The 20,362-nt window shown below is 54.6% G+C and overlaps 1 protein-coding gene across 2 annotated transcripts; it reads right to left on the reverse strand.

Moving 5' to 3' along the window:
- Positions 1 to 11,767, reverse strand: Abcf1 (ATP binding cassette subfamily F member 1). 2 transcript variants are annotated; one of them, XM_063239270.1, is made up of 25 exons: positions 11,593 to 11,767; positions 7,557 to 7,603; positions 7,208 to 7,312; positions 7,005 to 7,131; positions 6,885 to 6,922; positions 6,669 to 6,785; positions 6,232 to 6,294; positions 6,055 to 6,159; positions 5,396 to 5,488; positions 5,116 to 5,238; positions 4,912 to 5,012; positions 4,752 to 4,837; positions 4,530 to 4,669; positions 4,307 to 4,455; positions 4,105 to 4,188; positions 3,871 to 3,995; positions 3,679 to 3,791; positions 3,422 to 3,593; positions 3,250 to 3,324; positions 3,100 to 3,170; positions 2,663 to 2,695; positions 2,413 to 2,581; positions 2,261 to 2,325; positions 2,015 to 2,087; positions 1 to 1,901 (listed from the first exon to the last, which is right to left on the reverse strand). In XM_063239270.1, the coding sequence occupies exons 1-25, from the start codon at positions 11,663 to 11,665 to the stop codon at positions 1,735 to 1,737; spliced, it is 2,514 nt and encodes an 837-aa protein (XP_063095340.1). In that variant the 5' UTR covers positions 11,666 to 11,767; the 3' UTR covers positions 1 to 1,734. The 2 variants fall into 2 exon arrangements, with proteins under 2 accessions (XP_063095340.1, XP_063095339.1); XM_063239269.1 differs by having other exon boundaries at positions 7,005 to 7,134.
- Positions 11,768 to 20,362: the final 8,595 nt, after the last annotated feature.

The raw sequence follows: 20,362 nt of genomic DNA on the forward strand, positions 1-20,362 counted from the left end.
TGTTATACAACTGTATTTATTAGGTTTCAAACAAAGAAAGGGATACCAAGGCAAGACAGGAACCACACAGGCCTGGGAGTCAGTTCAAACGCTTTTCCAGGCAGTGGATTCTGCCAGTGAAGAAAGCGGATTGATCCAAGGGTCCGCAGCTCACACTCTGCCAGAGAGAGGCCAGTGGGTATCCTTGGCTGTGGACTCAGCTGACTTCAGAGCACCAGGCAGCTCTGCACGGCCCGGGGAAGCACAACTTAGCCCTGCTTGAGTTACAAGGCAGGAAGTGAGCTGGCCAGGGAAAACCTCAGGGGCCTGTGCAGCCCAGGCTGAAGTGTAGGGCAGTGGCCTGCCAAGCTCTGGAGCTCACCCTTGCGGACTGGGTAGAGGCGGTGTCCCCCCGCCCTCATGGTTGTGCTGCCTGGTTCTTCCCTGCACCCTCCCCACAGGGCACAGCACTGCTCTCCCTGCAGCCCTTTACCTCGGGGACTTTTCACAGGGACTCACAGCCAAGAGCTCCCCTTGTGTCGGACTCCCGGGAAGGCAAGGTGCCCCAGAACAGGATGGACACGGGCCTTCAGGGACTGGGGTGTTGGTCTGGAGCAGCCCCAAGGCTCAAGCACATAGGAGCTGTGACCTGGGAAGCACCGGGTCCCGTGCACAACGCCCATGGCAACCCGGGCCACACTGCAGCTTCCAGCTTAGGTGTGCAGCACCATAGGGTTTCAACTTTACTCAAAAAGCACAGCCTGCTGCCCACAAACTCAACAGCACAGCAAAGCTTGGCAGCAGGCCTTCGCTGCATGCTGGTGACGAACCCAGGCCCTCACACAAGCTGCGTAACAATTTTCATGGTAAGGCGCATGTATCTACTGTATTCGGAGGCAGTGTCTACATTATAGTTGCCCGGGCTAGCCTCAAATTTCAGTCCTCCTGCCTCAGCTTCCCAAGCAGTATGAAGACAGGCAGCATCACTACACTAATTTTTGAGATAGTCTTGCTAAGTAGTTCAGGCTGGCCTTGAACTCTCAGGGTCTCTCCTACCTCAGCCTCTGGAGTATTGCTGGGATTACAAGTGTGCCCCACCATGCCTGCCTCAGGTTGGCTAGTTTTTCAGAAGTAAGTACTGTGAGCCCTAACTGTAGGGCACAGAACCCCCTCATTTGTGTAGTTAGCTTGGAGAGAGAGAGACAGAAGTATCCAGACAGAAAGCCAGGCCCTGTCTGAAAGACTGTGGAGGGAGGACCCCGAGACACCGGCTGTGCAGGTGCCATGTGCACAGCAAGCTCAGGCATCTGGAAAGGCTGCTGGGAGCCTGGCTAAGGACCAGGCCCAAGAAGAGCCACTCCCAGGAATCTCCAGGCAGCACCGGGTAGTGGCAGCCCCTTTGCTTTATTTCACCCCGTCCTGCCCATTAGTCCCAGGCCCAGTCGCAGGCCCAGGACCTGGCCTGGTCTCAGCACAGGCTGAGCTCCCCTCCCGCCAGGGCATGCAGTCTGCTGAGCATGGAGTGGTAGGTACAGCCCCCGGCTGGCCAGGCGGCAGCTTCCCAGTAGCTCGGCAAGGGGCCGATCTGAGCTGAAGTCTGCAGCAAGGGTGCTGAGGGGGAGGCCAGCTGGGTCAGCCACAGGAGCACACATGGTCTCAAAGCAAAAGAGGCGGTCCACGAGTCTCCTGGTCATGTCACTGTACTGCCGGGAGCCCTGGGACGCCTTGTCCCACAAGGGCCGCCCTGAGGGGCACTCACTCCCGGGGCCGGCTGACCATGACCTCCCCCAGGGCGTCCAACACCTCCCGCTTATAGTCTTCGAAGTCACCGTCGATCTGGCTCACACTCTGCTCCTCCACCACCCACAGCTGGCAGTTGGTTTCCGTGATGAGTCGTGCATCATGGCTGACAATGATCACGGCTTGGAAGAGATGTCGAGGAACAGGGCAGAGAGCAAGGAGGAAGGGGATCAGGACCCGAAAGGGAGAGCCTTGCCCAGCGATGCCTTGGTGCACTCCCTGGGGGCCAACTTACCACCCTTGTACTCATTGATGGCCTCCCCCAGTGCGTCGATGGACTCAATGTCCAAGTTATTGGTCGGCTCATCCTGCGGTGGAGGGAGAGGGAGGATGAGGGGCAGGAAGAGGAGGACATGAGGGGAGGTGAGGGTAACGGGAGGATGAGAGGGAAGAAGGATGGGGGGAGGAGGAGGAGAGGGAGGAGCAATCCCTGACTGAGGACACAACCCCACCAGAGGCCTCCCCTGCCCTCGCCCCGCACCAGGATGAGGACGTCGGGCTCCCGACAGGCCAGCTCTGCAAACACAACCCGGGCCTTCTGCCCACCTGCAGGGAAGGAAGAGGAACTCAGCCGCCTTGTACAGCACCCAAGTGGCAGGCAGGTGAGGAGGTGCCCCCCTACTCTGTAAGTACCGGAGAGCTTGCAGATCTGGATGGTGTGTGCGTGGCTCTCCAGGCCAAAGCGGCCCAGGCACTTGCGGGCATCCTGGTAGGGGAGGTTGAAGCCGCGCTGCAGGTACTCGGTGGCCGTCTCCTCCATGCGCAGCTGCTCCGCGTACTGCTGGTTGAAGAAGCCAATTTTCTGCCCGAGAAGGAGGAAGGGAAGTGGTTAAAGCCGTACTTCCAGTCAGATGTCCACCCTGCCTCTCTGAAGCCCACTCACCAGCCGGTGGTTCTTCCTCATTTCCCCATGCGTCTGCAAAGGAAGAGCAGAGGTCAGAACAGGGAGCGGGCAGAGGGGAGCAGGGACCCTGCTCTGCATCCCTGCTTCTCTGCAGAGACAACACCGAGTCCTGGAGCCGGTGCACACAGGGACAGGCCGCAGGCACAGACCGGAAAGCAAGGGCCGGGCAGCAGAGGAGGGGGACCGGGCGGCCGCAGTACAGCAGCGGGCACTGCTTCCCCAGGGGAGGCTGGTGTGGGGACGAGGACCGGCAGCCTTTCAAACACGCTCTGTGGCGATGCACTGCTAACTACAGCGAGCACTGGACCCCACCAGGCCCGGGTCTCTCCTGCACTGCTGGAGCTGTGCTCCCCTGGTCCTGCCCACACGGGATTGCACCTGGGCTACAGGGCCCCCCACCCTGTTGCGGGCCTCACCGGCACCAGCTTGCCGGTCAGCAGCAGTAGCAGCGTGCTCTTCCCCACACCATTGGGTCCCACGATGCAGACTGCAGGAGGAGGACAGGATGACCAGGGCTCGGAGCAGGCCCTGCCCACGCCCACACTGTACCCTCCGTCCCAACCCACTCCTTGAGTCCATGTCAATGCCGAAGTCCAGGTCCTTGAAGAGTGGCTTCTGCCCTTCGTAGCCGAAGGTCACACCTGAGAGGTGGCATGGAGCAGGAGAGTGGGTCAGCGCCTGGCACGTGTCCCGAGCGCCGCGCGCCGCCCACCCGGCCCTCGCAGGTGGCGCCCTCACCGTGCAGGCCCAGCACCGGGGGGCTGAGCGGCGGGGGGTCGGGGAAGGTGAAGCGCACGCTGTACTCCCTAGGCCGCTTCAGCAGCTCGGGCGCCTCCTGCGCCTCCTCGTCCTGGTTCTTCCGCCTGCACTTTTGCTGCTTGCGCGTCAGCGCCTCCTTCGTCTGCTTTTCCTGGAGGGTCCCCACAGGTCGTAGCCCTGAGTCCAGGCTGCCTCCAGGCCTGCGCCCCTCCCCAGGCCGGGGACATGGCACTCACCGCCTGCTTGGTGGACTTGCCGCCGGCCTTCAGCTCCTTCAGCTTCTTCTCCTGCTTCTCGTACTGCTTCAGCAGCTCCTTCTGCTTCTGCTGGTACATCTTCTTGAAGGTCACTGTGGATGAAGCCAGGCCTCAGAGCCCGCCCTGGGGAGGGCGCCCCGCAGGCGCAGCCCTGCGCCTGGCCCCACTCACTGTAGTTGCCCCGGTAGTAGTGCAGCCGCTGGGCGTCCAGGTGGATGATGTCTGTGCACACGTCGTCCAGGAAGCCCTGGTCATGGGAGACGATCAGCAGCGTCTTCCGCCAGCCCTGCAGGTAGCTGGTTAGGGAAGAGTGCGGAGGGGTCACGACAGGGAGGGGAGGGAGGGGAAGAGCGAGAGGGGTCACGACGGGAGGGGAGGAGGGCGGAGGCAGGCAGGGGGCCACACTTGTTGAGCCAGATGACGGCGTTGAGGTCCAGGTGGTTGGTGGGCTCGTCCAGCATCAGCAGCGTGGGCTCCATGAACAGTGCCCTGAAGGGGGAGAGCACGGCTCAGAGCGGCCTGGGGCAGGGGGCACGGACACAGTGGGGGGGGGGCAGGGAGGACAGTGACTGCTCTGGACACAGCAAGGGCAGAAGCTGCCACGCACCTGGCCAGGGAGACGCGCATGCGCCAGCCCCCGGAGAACTTCTGTGTGGGCCGATTCTGCATCTCGGGGTCAAAGCCTAGCCCAGCCAGGATCCGCCGGGCCTTGGCCTCTGCTGCAGCCGCCCCCATGGCCCGCAGCTCCTCGTACACCTAGGAGGGAGAGGACGTGGGACCGAAGGCCAGGGACCCAGGTCTCCCCACCACCCGTCCCCGTGTCACTTCACCTTCTCCAGCCTCTCGGCAGCTGCGTCGTCCCCCTGCTCCAGCTGCGCCTGCAGCCGGCGCTCCTCCTCCAGCAGCTTCAGCCGCTTGGTGTCCGCTCGGAGCACGGCCTGCACCGCAGGGGTCTCGTCGGCAACCACCTCTGGGGTGGGAGAGCAGTCGGTGTGGTGTGCGGGTCACGTCTTCCCCACCTCCCCGCAGCTGATACCGCCACCCAGCCTCACCCTGCTCGCACAGCAGCACATCGATGTTGGGGGGGATGCTGAGGGCACGGTTGGCGATGTGCTTGAGGAGCGTGGTCTTGCCCTTGCTGGGGACAAGAGCTGTGAGCCGTGGTGCCCTGGGGAGCCCCTTCCCGCAGCCCGTCCGCCCCTACTTCCTCACCCGTTGGGTCCCACCAGCCCGTAGCGGCGGCCGGCCACGATGAAGAGGTCTGCGTTGACAAACAGCTCTTTGCCGTGGGCCGAGATGCTGAACTTCTCCAGCTGCAGGGCGGGCGGAGAGGGAAGGGAGCAAGGGAGGGGAGGGAAGAGTGGGTGAGGGGCCACCTCTTCCCGGCAGCAGGGCGCCCTGTCTCCTCCACCTCACCTTGATGTCAGATGCGTTTTCCAGCATGGCCTGGCGGGAAGACACCTCTGCCTGGGACACGGAGAAGTCATTCTCGGCGGCACTGGCTGCTTTCAGTGAAGCCACCTGGCGCTCATAATCCATCTGGGAAGGGACACAGCCGCGTTGTGGGCAGCTGGCACTGAGACGGTGGCTGCCCTCACCGCAGCCCTCAGGCTCTCCCCGGCTCCCAGGCCCCAGCTCCTCAGTCAAAGCAGAACCACTCCAGGCCCCCGACCTGACAACACTGGCCCGGGCCCACCTGTTTCTTCAGCTTCTTCTTCTCCTTCTTGCTGAGCTGAGCGCCGGGGTCGTCTGCCCTGCTCTCGCCCTCCTCGTCTCCTTCCTCGGAGCCCTGTGAGCGCCGGGCTGATGAGAAGCAGAGTCCTGCAGAGCGGGACCCCAGGTTCCACTTCCTCCCTGCCCGGCCCCACAGCCGGCGCCACCTGGTCCTGAGCTGTGGGCAACTCGGGGGAAGGAGCCCTAAGCACGCCCGAGACAGCGCCATCCAGGGGGCCAAGTCGCCGGGGTAGAGGACGGGCCTGTGGTTTCAGGGGAGGGCACCATAAGGCAACAGGTGCCTGGCACTTACTGCCACTGAAGTCCACTAAACCAGAGGCAGAAAGTGCCGCACAGGCCCGGCGCAGCCCATAGGGCACAGGGCAGAGGCCAAGGAGGACACACTGAGGTCACAGCCCCTGTGCTCAGGACCAGGCCCACCGCTGCTGGCCCCCCGGCCACATCCACCTACACCTGGTGCTGTGCAGCCCATGCCAGAGAGACGCTCTCGTCTTCAAAGTTAAAAAGTAAACAATAAACAAAAAAAAGGACACTGCCCAGGGACGGCACCCATGACCACGCCGTGTGCCCAGCCACCCTGAGCAAGGCTCGCTGGGACTGCGCCTGCGCCTGCACCGGCACCTGCTCGGCCTTCTTCTCCTGCCCTGGTTTGGGAGGCTCCTCTGCTTTTGTTGTCTCCTCCTCTGCATCCTCTTCATTGTCCAGAGCAGCAAATTTATTCTGAGGCTAACGGGGAAGAGACAGGACTGACAAATGTCCAGTGGGACCGGAGCCTGCGGTGCCCGGGTGCCCTCTCACCTTGGCCTTCTCTTCCTTTCCCTTCTTGCCCTTGAGCCCCGGGTGCTGCTGCTCAGACACGGCCTGTGGAGTATGGACACATAGAGATGCTCACGCTCCCTCACCACACCAGGCGCCACTGAGCCTGCCCCCCACAGACGCAGACATGTGACAGGGGGCAGCACAGCTGGATGAGGGCTGAGGGCATGCAGCATGAGGACAAGGTCTCTCTGCACTTGCGACCTCGGCTGTGCAGAGGGATGGGCCAGACCAGGTGCAAGGGCAAGGACGAAAGCCTGGCTTTAGACACTAAGACCAAGGGACACAACCACCCCCTGTGGTAACCAGTGACGAAGAGCGCTGTTCAGAGAGGACGTGACACTGTGTGTCAGGCACGGCCATGGCCTGGCCAGAAGGGCAATCGGGCAGGGTGTGGACAGCTGGGAGACCATGGTCACCTTATTGATCCGATTCTTCTCTGGCTTTGCAGGCTTAGGAGGGCGCTTTTTCTCCTCTTCATCCTCCTCCTCCTCTTCACTCTGATCTTGAATCAGAGCTGCAAAAGCGTTACCGCCCTAGAGCAAGAGGGCACGGAGCTCAGTGGGGCTGGGGTCACGGCCACGGCCACAGCCACAGCCACGGTGGCACCTGGGCACTGCTCCCCTGCAGCTCACCTTGGCTTTCTTCCCTCCTCGGGGCGGTGCAGCAGGCTCTGACGGGGGAAGATGGCGGTGAGAGGCTTCCTCACCCAGCCCCACAGCAGTCCCACTCCCGCCTGACCCCAGCCCCCTCACCCTCATCCTCCTCGTCACTGGCTGGCACCGAGAGCTTCTGCAGGCGCTGCATGAGCTCCTTCTCCTCACCATCGTCATCCGCATCCTTCTTCCGTCGGCCCTTCCGGGTGTCCCGTTTCTTTTTTTGCTGCTGCAGAAACATGGCATGGGCAACGTGCCCAGCCTGCCGAGTCTCTGCCTAGTCCTGGCGGGGCTGCACATACCTGCTGCTGCTGCTGCTGCTGCTGCTGCTGCTGCTCCCTCTTCTCCCGGAGCACCTTCTCCTCCTCGCCAGCCTGCTTACCATCTATCGCCAGCTCCTCAAAGAACTGCAGAGGGCGGGACACAGGCAGGTGCCGGGCTGGCATGGTGCAGTGGGTTCTCACTGGGTTGCTGGGGCAGTACAGACTCCTGCACCTCCCGAGGACTTGAGGGCCTGGGCTGCTCCCCCACCCCGGCCCTGCTCCTGCCCCCCTCAGTCCCTGTTCCCCCCAGCCCTCCCACCTTCTGCGCACACCTGTTTGGTTTGCCCTAAAGTCCCAGTCAGTTCTCAGCCGAAGCCTGTTTACTCACCGTCTTTTTGGTCCTCTTGTCTTTCTTCCCCTTCTTTACCACTTTCTCTGGAAGATAAAACAGGCAGCGTGAACCCCGATGCTGCCGCTTATCCAGTACAGCTGGTGCCCCCAAGGCAGCGGTGCACACTGCCCGCAGGAGCGTGGTCTCAACCTCTGTCTCCTTGGGACACAGTACGCTGCGGGGCAGACGCCCACACAGGCCATCCGGGAGTGCAGGTACTACGGAGAGGCAGACCGAGGCTGGGCATGGTGCTGCACTCTGGAAAGCCCCGCCCGCAGAATGCTGAGACAGGAGGATCAGGAACTTGAGACCAGCCCGGGCTATGCAGTGAACAAACTCCAAAACCAAACGAAACACAGAAGGGAAGGCAAAGCCTCCTGGTGGGGTGAGGAGGCATGCCCCAGCCCAGGGAAGGGAGACGGGCTGGGAGAGCCTGGGGCCAGGGCCTCTGTCAGGATGAGGGGCGGGCACTTACGGCACCATCACCTGCACTCAGTACTCAGCCTGCTGGCAGGGGAGGGGAGCACAGACGGCGGGAGCAGGGCAGCAGGCCTCCCAGGCTCCCCTCACTGCTGTGTGCTGAGTTAGCAGGGAAGAAGGTAGGAATTCAACCTGGAAGGTCTAGTTACCTGGGAAGCAGGGGGTGGCCACTCTGCCCCACATCACAGTGTGGCCCTGCTGTCCTCGGGGCCCTGCCCTTGCTCTCCTATCCCCTGATGGTCAGGACGCTGGCCTCCAACTGCTCCTCAGGGAACCCCAGGCCCGCTCCTGTCTGCATCTGTGTCCTCACCCAAACTCGGTCCAAGTCCGCTCCCAGGACTGGGTCGATGAGCAGGAATGAGAGGCTTCATGCGCTAGCCCAAGGGTCTAATCGCAGGGACACTGAGAGGCCATGAGTACACTGGGAACGCATAAGCCACCCCGCAGTGCCCCACGCTCTAAATTACACAAGGACTTCGAGCTTTCCCGGCTACCTTCACAGGCAGAGAAGCTGCCTGGGCTCAGCTGTGAAAGTCAGCACCACGTCACCAAGGACAGCCAACGCTGGCGGGCCTGGGCCACACGGCACAAGCCCCAGCCAGCGGGGTGGGCACGGGGCATAGCTGAGGGTGAGGGCCCCGGATCTGGCCCCCAGGACTGAGAAGAGCAAACAGAAAGGCTAGACAGGCTTCCGTTCACCACTTAAGTTGCCCTGAACACCAAAGCAAAAGGAAACACTCGCAGTCCCCATGACTGCTTCCTTCCCGCTCTGCTGGCTCACAGCGCTGGTCACAGCGCTGGTCACCGCGGCGACCCTGCACCTCCCAGCCCTTTCTGTCTTCTCTTTTCATAGTGCTCGGGCTTCGTGCATGCTGGCAAGAGCTCTACCACTGAGGCACCCTCTCAGCCCCATTCCTTTTTAAACACACAGGCTGTTTCTAAAAAATCCAAAATGCCCTACGGTGCATGAAGTGTTGTGAGTGCCAATCTAACATTACAAGTAGAATCGCACATCAAGACACTTTCTTGAGGGTGTGCTTTTAGAAACAGGGTCTTGCTATGTGGTTCAGGCTTTTGCTCTTTACCTGCCCCAAGCTTACTACACAGTCCAGGCTGGTCTCGAACTCACAACGATCCTCCTTCCTCAGCCTCCCGACTGCTGGGATTATAGGTGTGCGTTTATAATCTTTAACATCAAGAAACTTTGTCCCTTGCACAAAATCATTAAGGGGTTGGATAAAATTACTGCACGCTATCATCACTTTCCAAGATAGCCTTCTGTGTTTCCCAAAGTGGGGTGAATTTCTATTTTTGCTTTTAGTTTCTTTTGCTCTTTACTTGCCCCAAGCTCACTCTGCAAAGCCTGTTTCTTCCCCACTTCTCGATTTTACTTTCTCAAATAAACATGGCCACTACTTTTTTTTTCTTTTTCTTTGGTGCCAGAGATCAAACTCATGGCCCATGCTTGCCAGGCAGGCACTTATTCTGCTGAGCTAAATCCCCAGCCCCAAGGCTTTTTTATTTACATTTTTTAATTTTTCACTCCAGGAATTGAACTCACAACCTCGTTCTTTTTTTTTCCTTTTCTGGTACCAGGAATCGAACTAACAACCGTGCACTTGGAAGGCAGGCGCTTATGCCACTTAGCTAAATCCCTGGCCCACAACCTCACTCTTGCCAGGGCAGGCACTTACACCACTAAGCTAAATCCCCAGCTCTTGGCCACTGCTTTTTTGAGGGAGAAAAAAAAAATACCTTCAAGCTCTGTGTTCAGGAAACATAAATTTCATGTTTTGACTTGGGTGCCACCACCAAGGCAGCTCATTATGTACCTCCCAATCAATGTCCAGGATACAGGATCCTTCTGGTCCTGGGCATTTCAGGTAAACACCCAGCCTGTACTGGAATCTGACATGGCTAATGCCTCTAGAGAACACTACTTTTGTCAAAGCTGCCACTGACCCTTAAGCTTGCCCTGAAGCAGTGGGCTGTTTATAGCACTGACAGCCTCAAATGGTTCCCTATCAGTGCCTTAGGTTGTCTCAACAGAATCACCGCCAGGGCTTCCTGCACAGCCAGCCTTGCCTTGTCCTGCGATGCTCAATGTTGCCAAAATGCGATGCTCAGGCTCTGGAATGGGCTCTCCCAAAGTCTCCGGAGCTTCCCCTAAATGTCTTCCAACCCCTTCCCAGTCGTCACCAGGCTCCAGTGGGAACCAGCCGCACTCCTAGCTTCATCTCTGCACAAACTACAGCTTTCACTTGGAATGCTTTCCCTGCTAACTCACAGAGACTTTTGAAGGAGGAATTTGGCTATTACTGCTCACTGGGGGTTCAGGGTATCCCTCTCCTTGTAGAGCCCCGCAGAGTTCCTAGGCATGCTCACCACACTTAACGAACACAGCAGTGTACTGTTCTGTCCCTTCCCCTGGAAAAGGTTCCCTCCAGGAACTGGTTGATTTTTTTTTAAGACGCGTCTCGCTATGCTGCCCAAGTTGCTCTTTATTGGGCTTAACTAATCCTTGTGCTTCAGCCGCCTAAGCTTTTGGGGGTGGGCTTCAATCTGGGGGTGCTCTGCCACTGAGCCACCTCCCCAGCCCCTTTTTCACCTTGAGGCAGTGCTAAGTCACTATGCTGGCTGGGACAGCTTACGGTTGGGCCTCTCCTGCCTCAGACTGGCAAAGTGCTGATATTCCTGGCGTAGCTTTATTCCCTGTTCCTCTGAACAGTACGCAGCATACACCTGGCATCCATAAATGCTTGCTCGTAACACTAGTCACCCGCGCAGGGTAGTTATTTGCGTTCACTTTACCTATCCCTTAAAGTGACTTCAAGCTTGGAGGATGTCTTCCTGTTTTTTCTTTCCACTCCCCCAATACACTATCAAGTGCTTAACTTAAAACAAGGGCTCAGGGACTGGGGATTTAGCTCAAGGGGCTGGGGATTTAGCTCAGCGGTATAAGCGCCTGCCTAGCAAGCGCATCGTCGTGAGTTCGATCCCTGGTACCAACAAAAAACAAAAAAACACAAGGGCTCAGTAAACACAGACTGTTCTCAAGAGGGCCTTAGCTCCCCCAGCACCTAGTGCGCGGGGAGCAAGTGCCCGACCGCGGAGCCATTTGAGCCCGTAAGCGAAGCGTGGCCCCCCGCCCTAACTTTCAAGGTCCACACTTGCTCCAGCCATTCCAAAGCGGCGCTTCATGAAGGCAGGGTCCTCCTCTCTCGAGAAACAAGTGGCATCACGGCGCCTCAGGTGCTCACGGGAGGAGCAGGGAAGTCGAGGCAGGGCTCAAGGAGTGTTCTGGGCTCCAAAAGCGGGGCCCTTCTCGCCTCGTCCCCGCTCCCGCTAGGCACCACGGCTCTCCTCGGCCCTGCCCGGTCCCGCCTAGGCTCGCTCGCGTGCGTGGCTCGAGCCCTACAACCCAGCTAGCGCAGCCGGCCCGCGGCGCACATGCGCAGTCACCAGCGGGCCTGGCAGTCACGCGTGACGTCTGAGGCGCGGGACTCTCCCGATTCTTCTATTTTTCTCGCTTCCTCACTCGCCCCACACTCACCGGCAGGATTCGTGCTCTCTCCGTCCCCGATCCACTCGGGCTCCGGTGGCTGCTGCTTGGGCCCCTTCGGCATCGCGACAGCTGTTACAGCAACTCCGCCGGCGCCCGGAGCTATTTCCGCTTCCGGCAGCGTGCTTTCCCAAAGGGGCGGGCTCTCCGGACCTCCCCGCCCCTAACGCCCACCGCAGGGGCGGGAACCGGGCTGGTGGGCGGGGCCTGAAGTGCGCGGGGCGGGGCCAGAAGCTCAAGGCTTCTCCGGCTCCGGGTAGCGTCTGCGACCCTCAAGGAATTCACACAGCAATTGCTGGGTAGCAGAAGCAGTTGAGGCTTTTTTTTCCCCTTAGGTGTATGGTATTTCTGCCATCGCCTTGTGACTGATGAGGGGCCGAAAAGACAGTCCAGGTCAACAAAGAGGACGTCACCCCGTCTGTCCATTGGACATAAAATCCTGAAGTGCACATTCCATCCTAAGAAACCGCAGTACAAAAGACAATGAACAGAAAAGCATGCGGTGTGATAAACGATGACATGTGCTGCGGCTTCACCCTAACTCTGCCACTTAGTAGGTGTAGGGCTGGGCAGCCCTGTGATCCCGGCTCTCAGGGGGCTGAGACAGGAGGAACAAAGTTCAAATACGACCCGGGGTAACTTATCAAGACCCGGTCTCAAAATTTAAAAAAATATTTAAAAGGCTAAAGATGTAGCTAAGTGGTAGTGTGAACCGCAGTAGTGTTGAATAATAGTAGGCGTGGCAGCTTGATCAGCGCGTGCCTGTAATCCTGTCGTTCCTGGTCTGTTCCAAAGCCAGTCATGGCTTTGATTCATTCTTGCCCAAGTCAGCAAATAGGGGCCCGGCTCGCGGACGCCACCCTCGCGACCCCAGCAACGTTTGATAGCTGTTGTCTCCTTTGGTTTTCTTTGATCTCTTTCAGGCCCCTGCGGGATCTTCCCACCTCCCCACCACCAAGTCTAAATGTGGAGGTGTCTCAGGGCTCAACTTTTGCTGCTCCTCTTTATCTCCTCTGTAGGAATGGAGAACACGAAAAATCTCCCGCTGCCCGACTTCTGCCCCGTGTTCCAGGCTCGCGAACCCAACTGTTTAACGCTTTACTGCACGGTGATTGGGTCGGTCGGAACGGAGCATGATCTCACCTTCCGCTGGGGGTCATCAAGGTCTGATTTCTCACACGCCCCTCCCCAGGGCTGAGTCCGCCACGTGCTGCACAGTGTTAGTCACTGCTGCACACACTGGCGGCTCTGAGTGTGTCAGAGAGGGATGAAAGTTCGCGGCGGTAGAGGAGGAATCCAGAGACAAGCGCACGTCACTTTACTGCACTACATCCTACATGAGTAATTTTTTTATGACTTCTCTACTAGTTGTGCCATCGTGCTGTAAAAAGAAAATCCCAATTATTATTGCTGCATTATTTACCTGTTGTCTTTTTTTGTTTTGTTTGTTTGTTTTTTGAAACAGGGTCTTGTGATGTGGGTCAGGCTGGTCTTAAACTCACTATTTAGCCCAGGCTGGCCTGGAACTCACAGCAATCCTCCTGCTTCATCCTCCCGACTGCTGCGATCACAGGCATTTTGCTTTAGTTATGAGTTGTCCAGCTTGCAGCTTCCGGGTCAGGAACACTATGCAAAAACACCACCACCAGGACTAGTACAACCCCGCGTGATGCGCAGGAAGTAAGGGTGTACGTTTTGGCTGACGAGGTCCGAATTGAAATGTCTCTGTGAATTATTTTTCTGAGTAGTTGCGTCTCCATTTTTAGAAGGTGAATGTTTGGAGAACAAAAACAGATGTGTGTGATGCAGCCCTCCCATGCCAGCAATAAAAGCTTTTTCTTTTCTTTTCTTTTTTAATCTCTGTCTTTGTCTCTGAACTATGCCAAAAAGCCTGACGGTATTCAACAAGTTTTGCTAGCCAATATTGCACTTCTTGACAAGCTCAGTTCATGGGACGTCAAGCAACAGTTTCAGTGAGAAAAGTTTGCACTGACAGCACCATGGGCTCCAAGTGTAGCTCTGGAGAAGAGAGACAGAGGCACATTCAATTGTGAAATTGATGGCAGAGGTGCGGTTGTCTGCAGATGGACTGAGAACAGTGCGGCCCTGTCGCTCAGCTGGTACTGGCACCCTTCCCTGGAGTCTTGTCAGTGATTTTCCCAGAAACTGAAAAAGAAGATCGACGACCCACAGCCAAGCCCAGTGCAAGTGCCTCACCAGTCCCACGTGGCTGATGAAAGCACCAGTGGGGTCAGCATCGATCCCAGAAAGAAATGGGTCCAAGCCCTCTTTTGCCTGCTTTGAATCTGGCTTATAAAATGCTCGGTAACAGGGGGCTGGGAATTTAGCTCAGCGGCATAAGCACCTGCCTTGCAAGCAGGCAGTCATGAGTTTGATCCCTGGTACCGATAAAAAAAGAAAAAGACAAAAAAAAAATGCTCGGCAACTGGGTAAAAGAAATGATGAGAAGCCAGTGGAATTTCTGGCGTTCCACTGATTGTAGTTGGGCATTACAGAGACACCCACGGTCACCCTCCAGAACCTGCCCCAGGGAAGGCCTGCACTCCCCAGGGAAGGCCTACACTCCGGACTCGATGGCACAAGTCACGTGGTAGTGAAGCAGGGAAAGTGAACAGGTGCGCTGAATGTCAGAAGAGCACCACTTTCTCCTTTGGAGATACAAGGACTCAAGCGCAAGGCCCAGCAGTGGCAGGCAGGCGCTCTGACACTGACCTACACCTGAGCATCCCTGTTTGACATCCGAGGTATGATGCTGCCTCCTGCAGCGTTCCATTGAGCATGACATAGAGCAGTGGCGTGGGCCCGTGTTCCGCTGTGGGTGCCACATAACTCACCCCAGGCAGCCAGGAGGTGGATAGAGTAAGAGGAGGGGGAAAGGGAGACTGTGGACAGGATCTGCCCTTCAAAACTGTGCCCCAGGCCAGGCATGGTGGTATATGCCTGTCATCCCGGCACTCGGGAGGCTGATGCAGATGGATTGTTGCCAGTTCAAGACCAGCCTGGACTTCAAAGTGAGCCCAAGACCAGCCAGAACTGCATAGTGAGACCCTGTCTCAAAAAGAAAAAAACAAAAGTGTGTGCCAGGACCTTCTTCCTCTAGCCTGGACCCAACTCCTGACAACACAGGCGGCTGTGTGCTCATCAGAGCTGAGGTTACTGCCCCGGGTCTAATCAGCTCCCTAAAGCCCCACCTCTGAACACACGAGCCTTGGGGGGACATTTTTCATCTAAGCCATAACATTCCACCCCGGCCCAAAGGCTCATGTCCATCTCATGCAAAATGCATTCGGTCCATCTCTAAGAGTTGCTAAAATCCCAATAATTCCAACACTTCTTGAAAGTTCAAGTCCAAAGTCTCCTCTGAGACTCAAGGCAACTCAGCTGTGAACCTCTGTAAAAATTAAAAAAAAAAAAAACAAGTAACATCCTCAAGATACAATAGCACAGAGTAAATATTCCCATTCCCAAGGGAGGAACAGGGAGCTAGAAGGGACCTGGACCAAAGCCGGACCGATGCCCAACAGGCCAAACTCTGCATCTCTGTGGTCAGCACCCAGGGCACAGGGGAGGCATGTGGGCTCTCACAGGCCTGGGCAGCCCCACCCCATGGCCTTGCTAGTCGGAGCCCAGGTGCCTCTCAGGCCACTCTGCCTGCTGCCCAAAACTTTCCATGGTGGGTGTTCCATGTTCCATGTTCCACGTTCTACGTTCCATGTTCCACGTACCACATTCCATGTTCCGTGTTCCTGGCGTCTCTAACTTCCTAAGGTCTTTACTACAACTTCATCTTCACTCTCAGAACTTCATGCACTGCCCTTTGGGGGTCCCATTAGGGACTCTGGCTCTGACACACTGCACTGGCCTTCCTGGTCTTTGAAACTGGGCAGACTCCTCCATGACCCTAGCAACATCAGCACCACATGGGGGAGACAAGGTTTCCCACCCCCTGAGAATCCTCGGGCCCATCAGACCACAGCTGCAGCAGCTTCTGAGAGCCTGGATGGCTGAACATGTGCAAATACTTTTTATTTCATGCCAAGTAATCAGGGTTCTCTTCTCAAAGCAAAACTTTTCAAATTGTTTGTTATTTTGAAACAGGGTTGCAGGATGCAGTTCAGGTTGGCCTCAAACTCTTGGTGATCCTCCTGCCTCAGCCTTCCAAAGGCTGGGATTACAGATGTGTGCCACTACACCTGCTTTGGAACACTTTTATACTTTTACATCTCTGCACTTGCAATAGTTGGAATCTGGCCAGTTCCTGAGCTGCCATCATGGTGTCTCTCCTGTTCTCCCAGCGCAGAGCATGGGTTTCCTTTCATTTTTTATGTTTTTAATATCAAAACAGCTCTTCTTGTTAATGCATGTAAGAAACTCAAGTGTGTCAAACTATCTTAATACATCATCAGGTTGGCGACCCTGTCATCACGTCACTCACAGCTTCAACCTGGCCACTGCCTAACTGAGCTTCCTGAGTGCCCCACAGCCCTGTGGGGCCCACGCTGGACGACAGTGGCTACAGGAGCCCTGGGACGCTGGGCTGGGGGCTTTTCGGGGTTTGCACAGGGGAGACAGAGGTACAGCAGCCAGGGAGGAAAGAACTTCCTCCTCTTCAGATGCGCTTCCCTGGTCGAGCACGTCTTAATGGGGGCACTGGGGTTCATTCCTGCTATGTGCATTTGGGGTGTGCTGACCTCTCTCTGCTCTGACCAACACTGTTCAAAGGATCTCATTTTAGAACCAGACTGTCCGATGTCCATATCACACAGTGGCAATGTGTGATTTCAAAAATAACTACACATGACCCCACTGCTTTCTCTTGAAAACATTATAGTTAAAAAATTTTCTGAGGGCAAACATCTTATTTCTCCTAAAAACCACTACTGAAATTACCTTATTATTATATCATCCTTTTGATTTTCTACTTCTAAAATATTTTACAACATACACAATGCATCAGCATTATGCAAACATCCTCCTGTCTCAGCCTCCCCAAGTGCTGGGATTGCATGAATGCACCCCTCCCCATTTCTAAATATTTTATAAATACTAAGTAAACATTTGGTTGAAAAAGTAAGGATGATACTCTTTGAAAACCTTGGAGCAGGACAGTGAGTTTAGCTCAGCAGCACAAGTGCCTGCCTGGCAGGCATGAGGTTGTGAGTTCAATCACTGATATCAAAAAATAAAAACAAAAGAAAACCTTGGAGGTCATGCATCTGTGGCATGAGGCATGGGGTTGGGCTCTGACGCTGGTCCCTCTTCCCTGAGCTGCTATCCAGTGTCTCCCTATGGGTGTCTCCAGCAGTTGGAAGCTCTGGAGAGCAGAGGCAAGCTCAGCAAGCATGGCATCTGTGAGAAAGATTCCCCAGGGACAGTGTGTTTGGAATCTGGGGGCTTTCCCCAGTGCCAATGGAAAGGCACCCGTGATTCGTTGAAAATGTCCAGTTAGAAGGAAGAGAGAGGCAGGAGCAGAGGCCAAGTGGACAGCCATGTGCTCCGGTGCCTGGGCCCCTAGACCCCACCAGGGTTTGCACCAGGACACCAGGAAGCTGGGAGCGGAGGGAGGGGCCACCCACGTTTCCCATTAGCTGCCCTGCCTGAAGATTTACATCTTTCCCACCGAAGTCAATTTAACAGCGCACACATTTGACCCCAGGTTTGGGGTAACCCCTTCTTCCTCACTCTAGGCCCTCCCCACCTGCTGACAGCCCAGCCTTCAAGCTCAGCCGCCCTGGGGTCTCCAGGTCTCCGGGCCAGACATGCCCTAAGAGGAGCCCGCTTCTCTGTGCTAAGTGGCCCTGGCTCACTGAGTGACTCAGGCCTCCTGCAAGCCACCTTCAGCTCTTGGCTGCTGTGAGGCCACTTGGTGTGGCCCCATCCTCTGGACAATGGTAGGAGCTCTTGGGATGCACCTGACACATGTTAAAACCACGCCAGCCTGTCTTTGCCTGAGGCTCCCCACTTCAAAGAGATTTGTTCACTTCAGGTAAATTACCTGATTTGAGTGTCATCTTAGTGCTGGGGAGGCGGAGGCAGGACGATCACTGCAAGTTTGAGATCAGCTTGGACTACAAAGTGCGCTCAAGGCCAGCCAGAACTACATAGTGAGACCCTGTCTCAAAAACAAACAAACAAACAAACAAAAAACCAGTTACCAGATTTGTGGGCACATGCTTGTCTGTAGCATGCTCTTAGACTCATTTCTGTGAGGTCAGCTGTAACACCCTCTATTTCATGTCTGATTTTGCTCACAATTGTTTATGATATTTTCTGTTTGTTAGTTGTTTATATTGTTCTCCCCTCACGCACTTTTTTTTTTCCCATTTTATGGTACTGGGGATTGAGCCCAGGGTCTTCCATGGAGCTGTCGCCCTGGCACAGCCCCCTCTGCTTTGCTTTTGAAACTTTGAGACAGGATCTTGCTCAACTCCTCAGGCTGGACCTGAACTTTCAGTCCTCCTGTCTGGTTCTACCAGAATGCTGGGATTATTTTGCAACCTGGTACAATGATGACCTGGGTTATTAGTTCTAAGAGACTTTCAGTGGAACATTTTAGGTCTTCTGTGTACAGCACCCTGTCATTTGCCAAGAATGATGTTTGACTTCATCTTTTCCTGTGCATACCCTTTTTATTTCCTTCTCTTGTCTGATTGCTATGTGGAATAGGAAGGGTTAAAATTCATATCTACCTGTTACAATCCCGCTAATAGTGATACAATGATTTGCATTATGTAATTTTGGGCTTTTTTGGTACTAGAGATCAAACTGATAACCAAGCAGCCGCTCATGCCACTGAGCTAAATCCCCAGTGTCTTATGTAATTTTACATCTTTTAAAGGAGTTAGAGGAAATGAATAAGATATATTTAATGAGGTCTTACTTTTTTTTAACTTTTATTTTTGGTACTGGGGATTGAATTCATGACCTCATGCTTGCCAGGCAGGTGCTTGTGGCTGAGCTAAATCCCCAGCATGAAGTTTTATATTAAACAGTATTTTTTAAAAACACTATTTCTGGTGCTCATTCATTTCTTTTTGTGGGCTGAAGTTGCTATTTGATGTCTTTATCTGGTTCCAATATAGCTCCATTGCCTCTTCTCATCCTTTATACTATCATTCTTTTTTTTTTTTTTTAACTTTTTAACTTTTTATCGGTCCTGGGGACTGAACTCATGACCGCTTGCTTGCAAGTCAGGTGCTTATGCCGCTGAGCTAAATCCCCAGGCCCCTATATTATCATTCTTGTGTATGTGAGTGTATATACAGATAGTTAGCTTTTTTTTTTTTTGTCTTTTTGAGACAGGGTCTCACTATGCAGTTCAGGCTGGCCTTGAGCTCACTTTGTAGCCCAGGCTGGTCTCAAACTCAAAATGATCCTCCTGCCTCAGCCTCCCGAGTGCTGGGATTACAGACATGAGCCACCACGCCCAGCAACAATTAGCTTTTGATGTTACAAGCCCAGTATTATAATTTTTATGTAACATTTAAAAACAGCTAAGCTAAGAAGATATTAAAATATGTTTATGACACTTTAAGATAATTATCCACATTCTAGATCTTCTGAAGTCTTTTTAAAATTCTTTTTTTTTTTTTAAGACAAGGTCTCACTATTATAGCCCAGGCTGGCCTTGAACTCACAGCGATCCTCCTGCTTTTGCCTCCTGAGGGCTAAGATTATAGGCATGAATCACCACAGGGCTAAAATTTTATTTTTGACAACTGATTATCGCTGTGTAGCCCAGGGTGGCCTCAAATTTACTACTCCCTCCCTCAGCGTGAGTGGTGGGGTTACGGGCATGTGCCATGATCCCAGGCTTAATCTTTCTTTCTTTTTTTTTGTGGTGCACTGAGCTATACCACACCACACACCGCTGCTAGTGAGCTCTTTCTAGGCTATCTAGAGAAAACTTTCATCTTGTCTTTGGTTTTAAAGGACGATTGTGCTTGAAGTAGAATTTTATTTTGATTATAGATTCATTTATTGAAACAAGATCTAAAAACCTCGTCCAAGCTGGCTCGAGCTCACAATCCTCTTGTGTGGGTCTTTCCCGAGCTGGGATTTCAGGTGTGGGGCACCGTGCCCAGCTTGATAAAGGATTCCTGGCCGACATGTGATTTTAAAATTTTCCTCTAGTTTGACTTTGTTCTGGCCTTAGGTCTCCACACCTTGGGTTAGAAGTTAGGGGTGCATGTATTTGTGTGCATGCGATGGTTTAGATGGGATGTAGTTGTTGTACTCTAAGAAAATACCTTCATTATTTTGTGTATTATAGCAAACCTGCAACATGGCTTACTAAATGTGTTTTTTATCCTTTTTCCCTAACTGATGTTAAGTGACCTAATATATGTTGAGCAATACTCTCCTCTGTAAAGAATTGCAAGAATCTCACCTAATTGATATGTTAACCATTGTTGCCCTCTACAAACTATAGAAGTTGTGCTAAAACAAGCTAACAAGGGTTGTTAATCACTGTTAGGCACCTCTATTCTCCACTCAAGAGCTAAAGAAAACTAGGATGGCCCACTAATTTACACTTGTTTGAAGTAACTTGCTTGTGTGCAGAGAGATTTGCATGAGTTTAACCCTTTACCTGACCTTGACACATAACCGCTGTTTTCTGTTCTGTATGGCGCCTTATTGCCTCCCTCTCCCCTCACCTATCTATCTAGGCCATAAAGAATTTGGGTTTCTGGTGACCTCTTCCCGACCCGGTGATGATCTGTCATAAAATGAGCCTGCC

This window comes from Cavia porcellus, unplaced genomic scaffold (genome assembly GCF_034190915.1).
Source record: "Cavia porcellus strain 051 isolate PalLab524CR breed Dunkin Hartley unplaced genomic scaffold, mCavPor4.1 scaffold_28, whole genome shotgun sequence".
In the NCBI taxonomy this organism is placed as follows: domain Eukaryota; kingdom Metazoa; phylum Chordata; class Mammalia; order Rodentia; family Caviidae; genus Cavia; species Cavia porcellus.

Coding starts and splice junctions, on each gene's coding strand:
- Abcf1 (XM_063239269.1), bottom strand. CDS start 11,665: ATGCCGAAGGGGCCCAAGCAGCAGCCACCGGAGCCCGAGTGGATCGGG. Junction 3,996..4,104: donor GCCGTCATCTGGCTCAACAA/GTGTGGCCCCCT, acceptor TTCCCTAACCAG/CTACCTGCAGGGCTGGCGGA. Junction 2,582..2,662: donor TGAGGAAGAACCACCGGCTG/GTGAGTGGGCTT, acceptor CTTCTCGGGCAG/AAAATTGGCTTCTTCAACCA.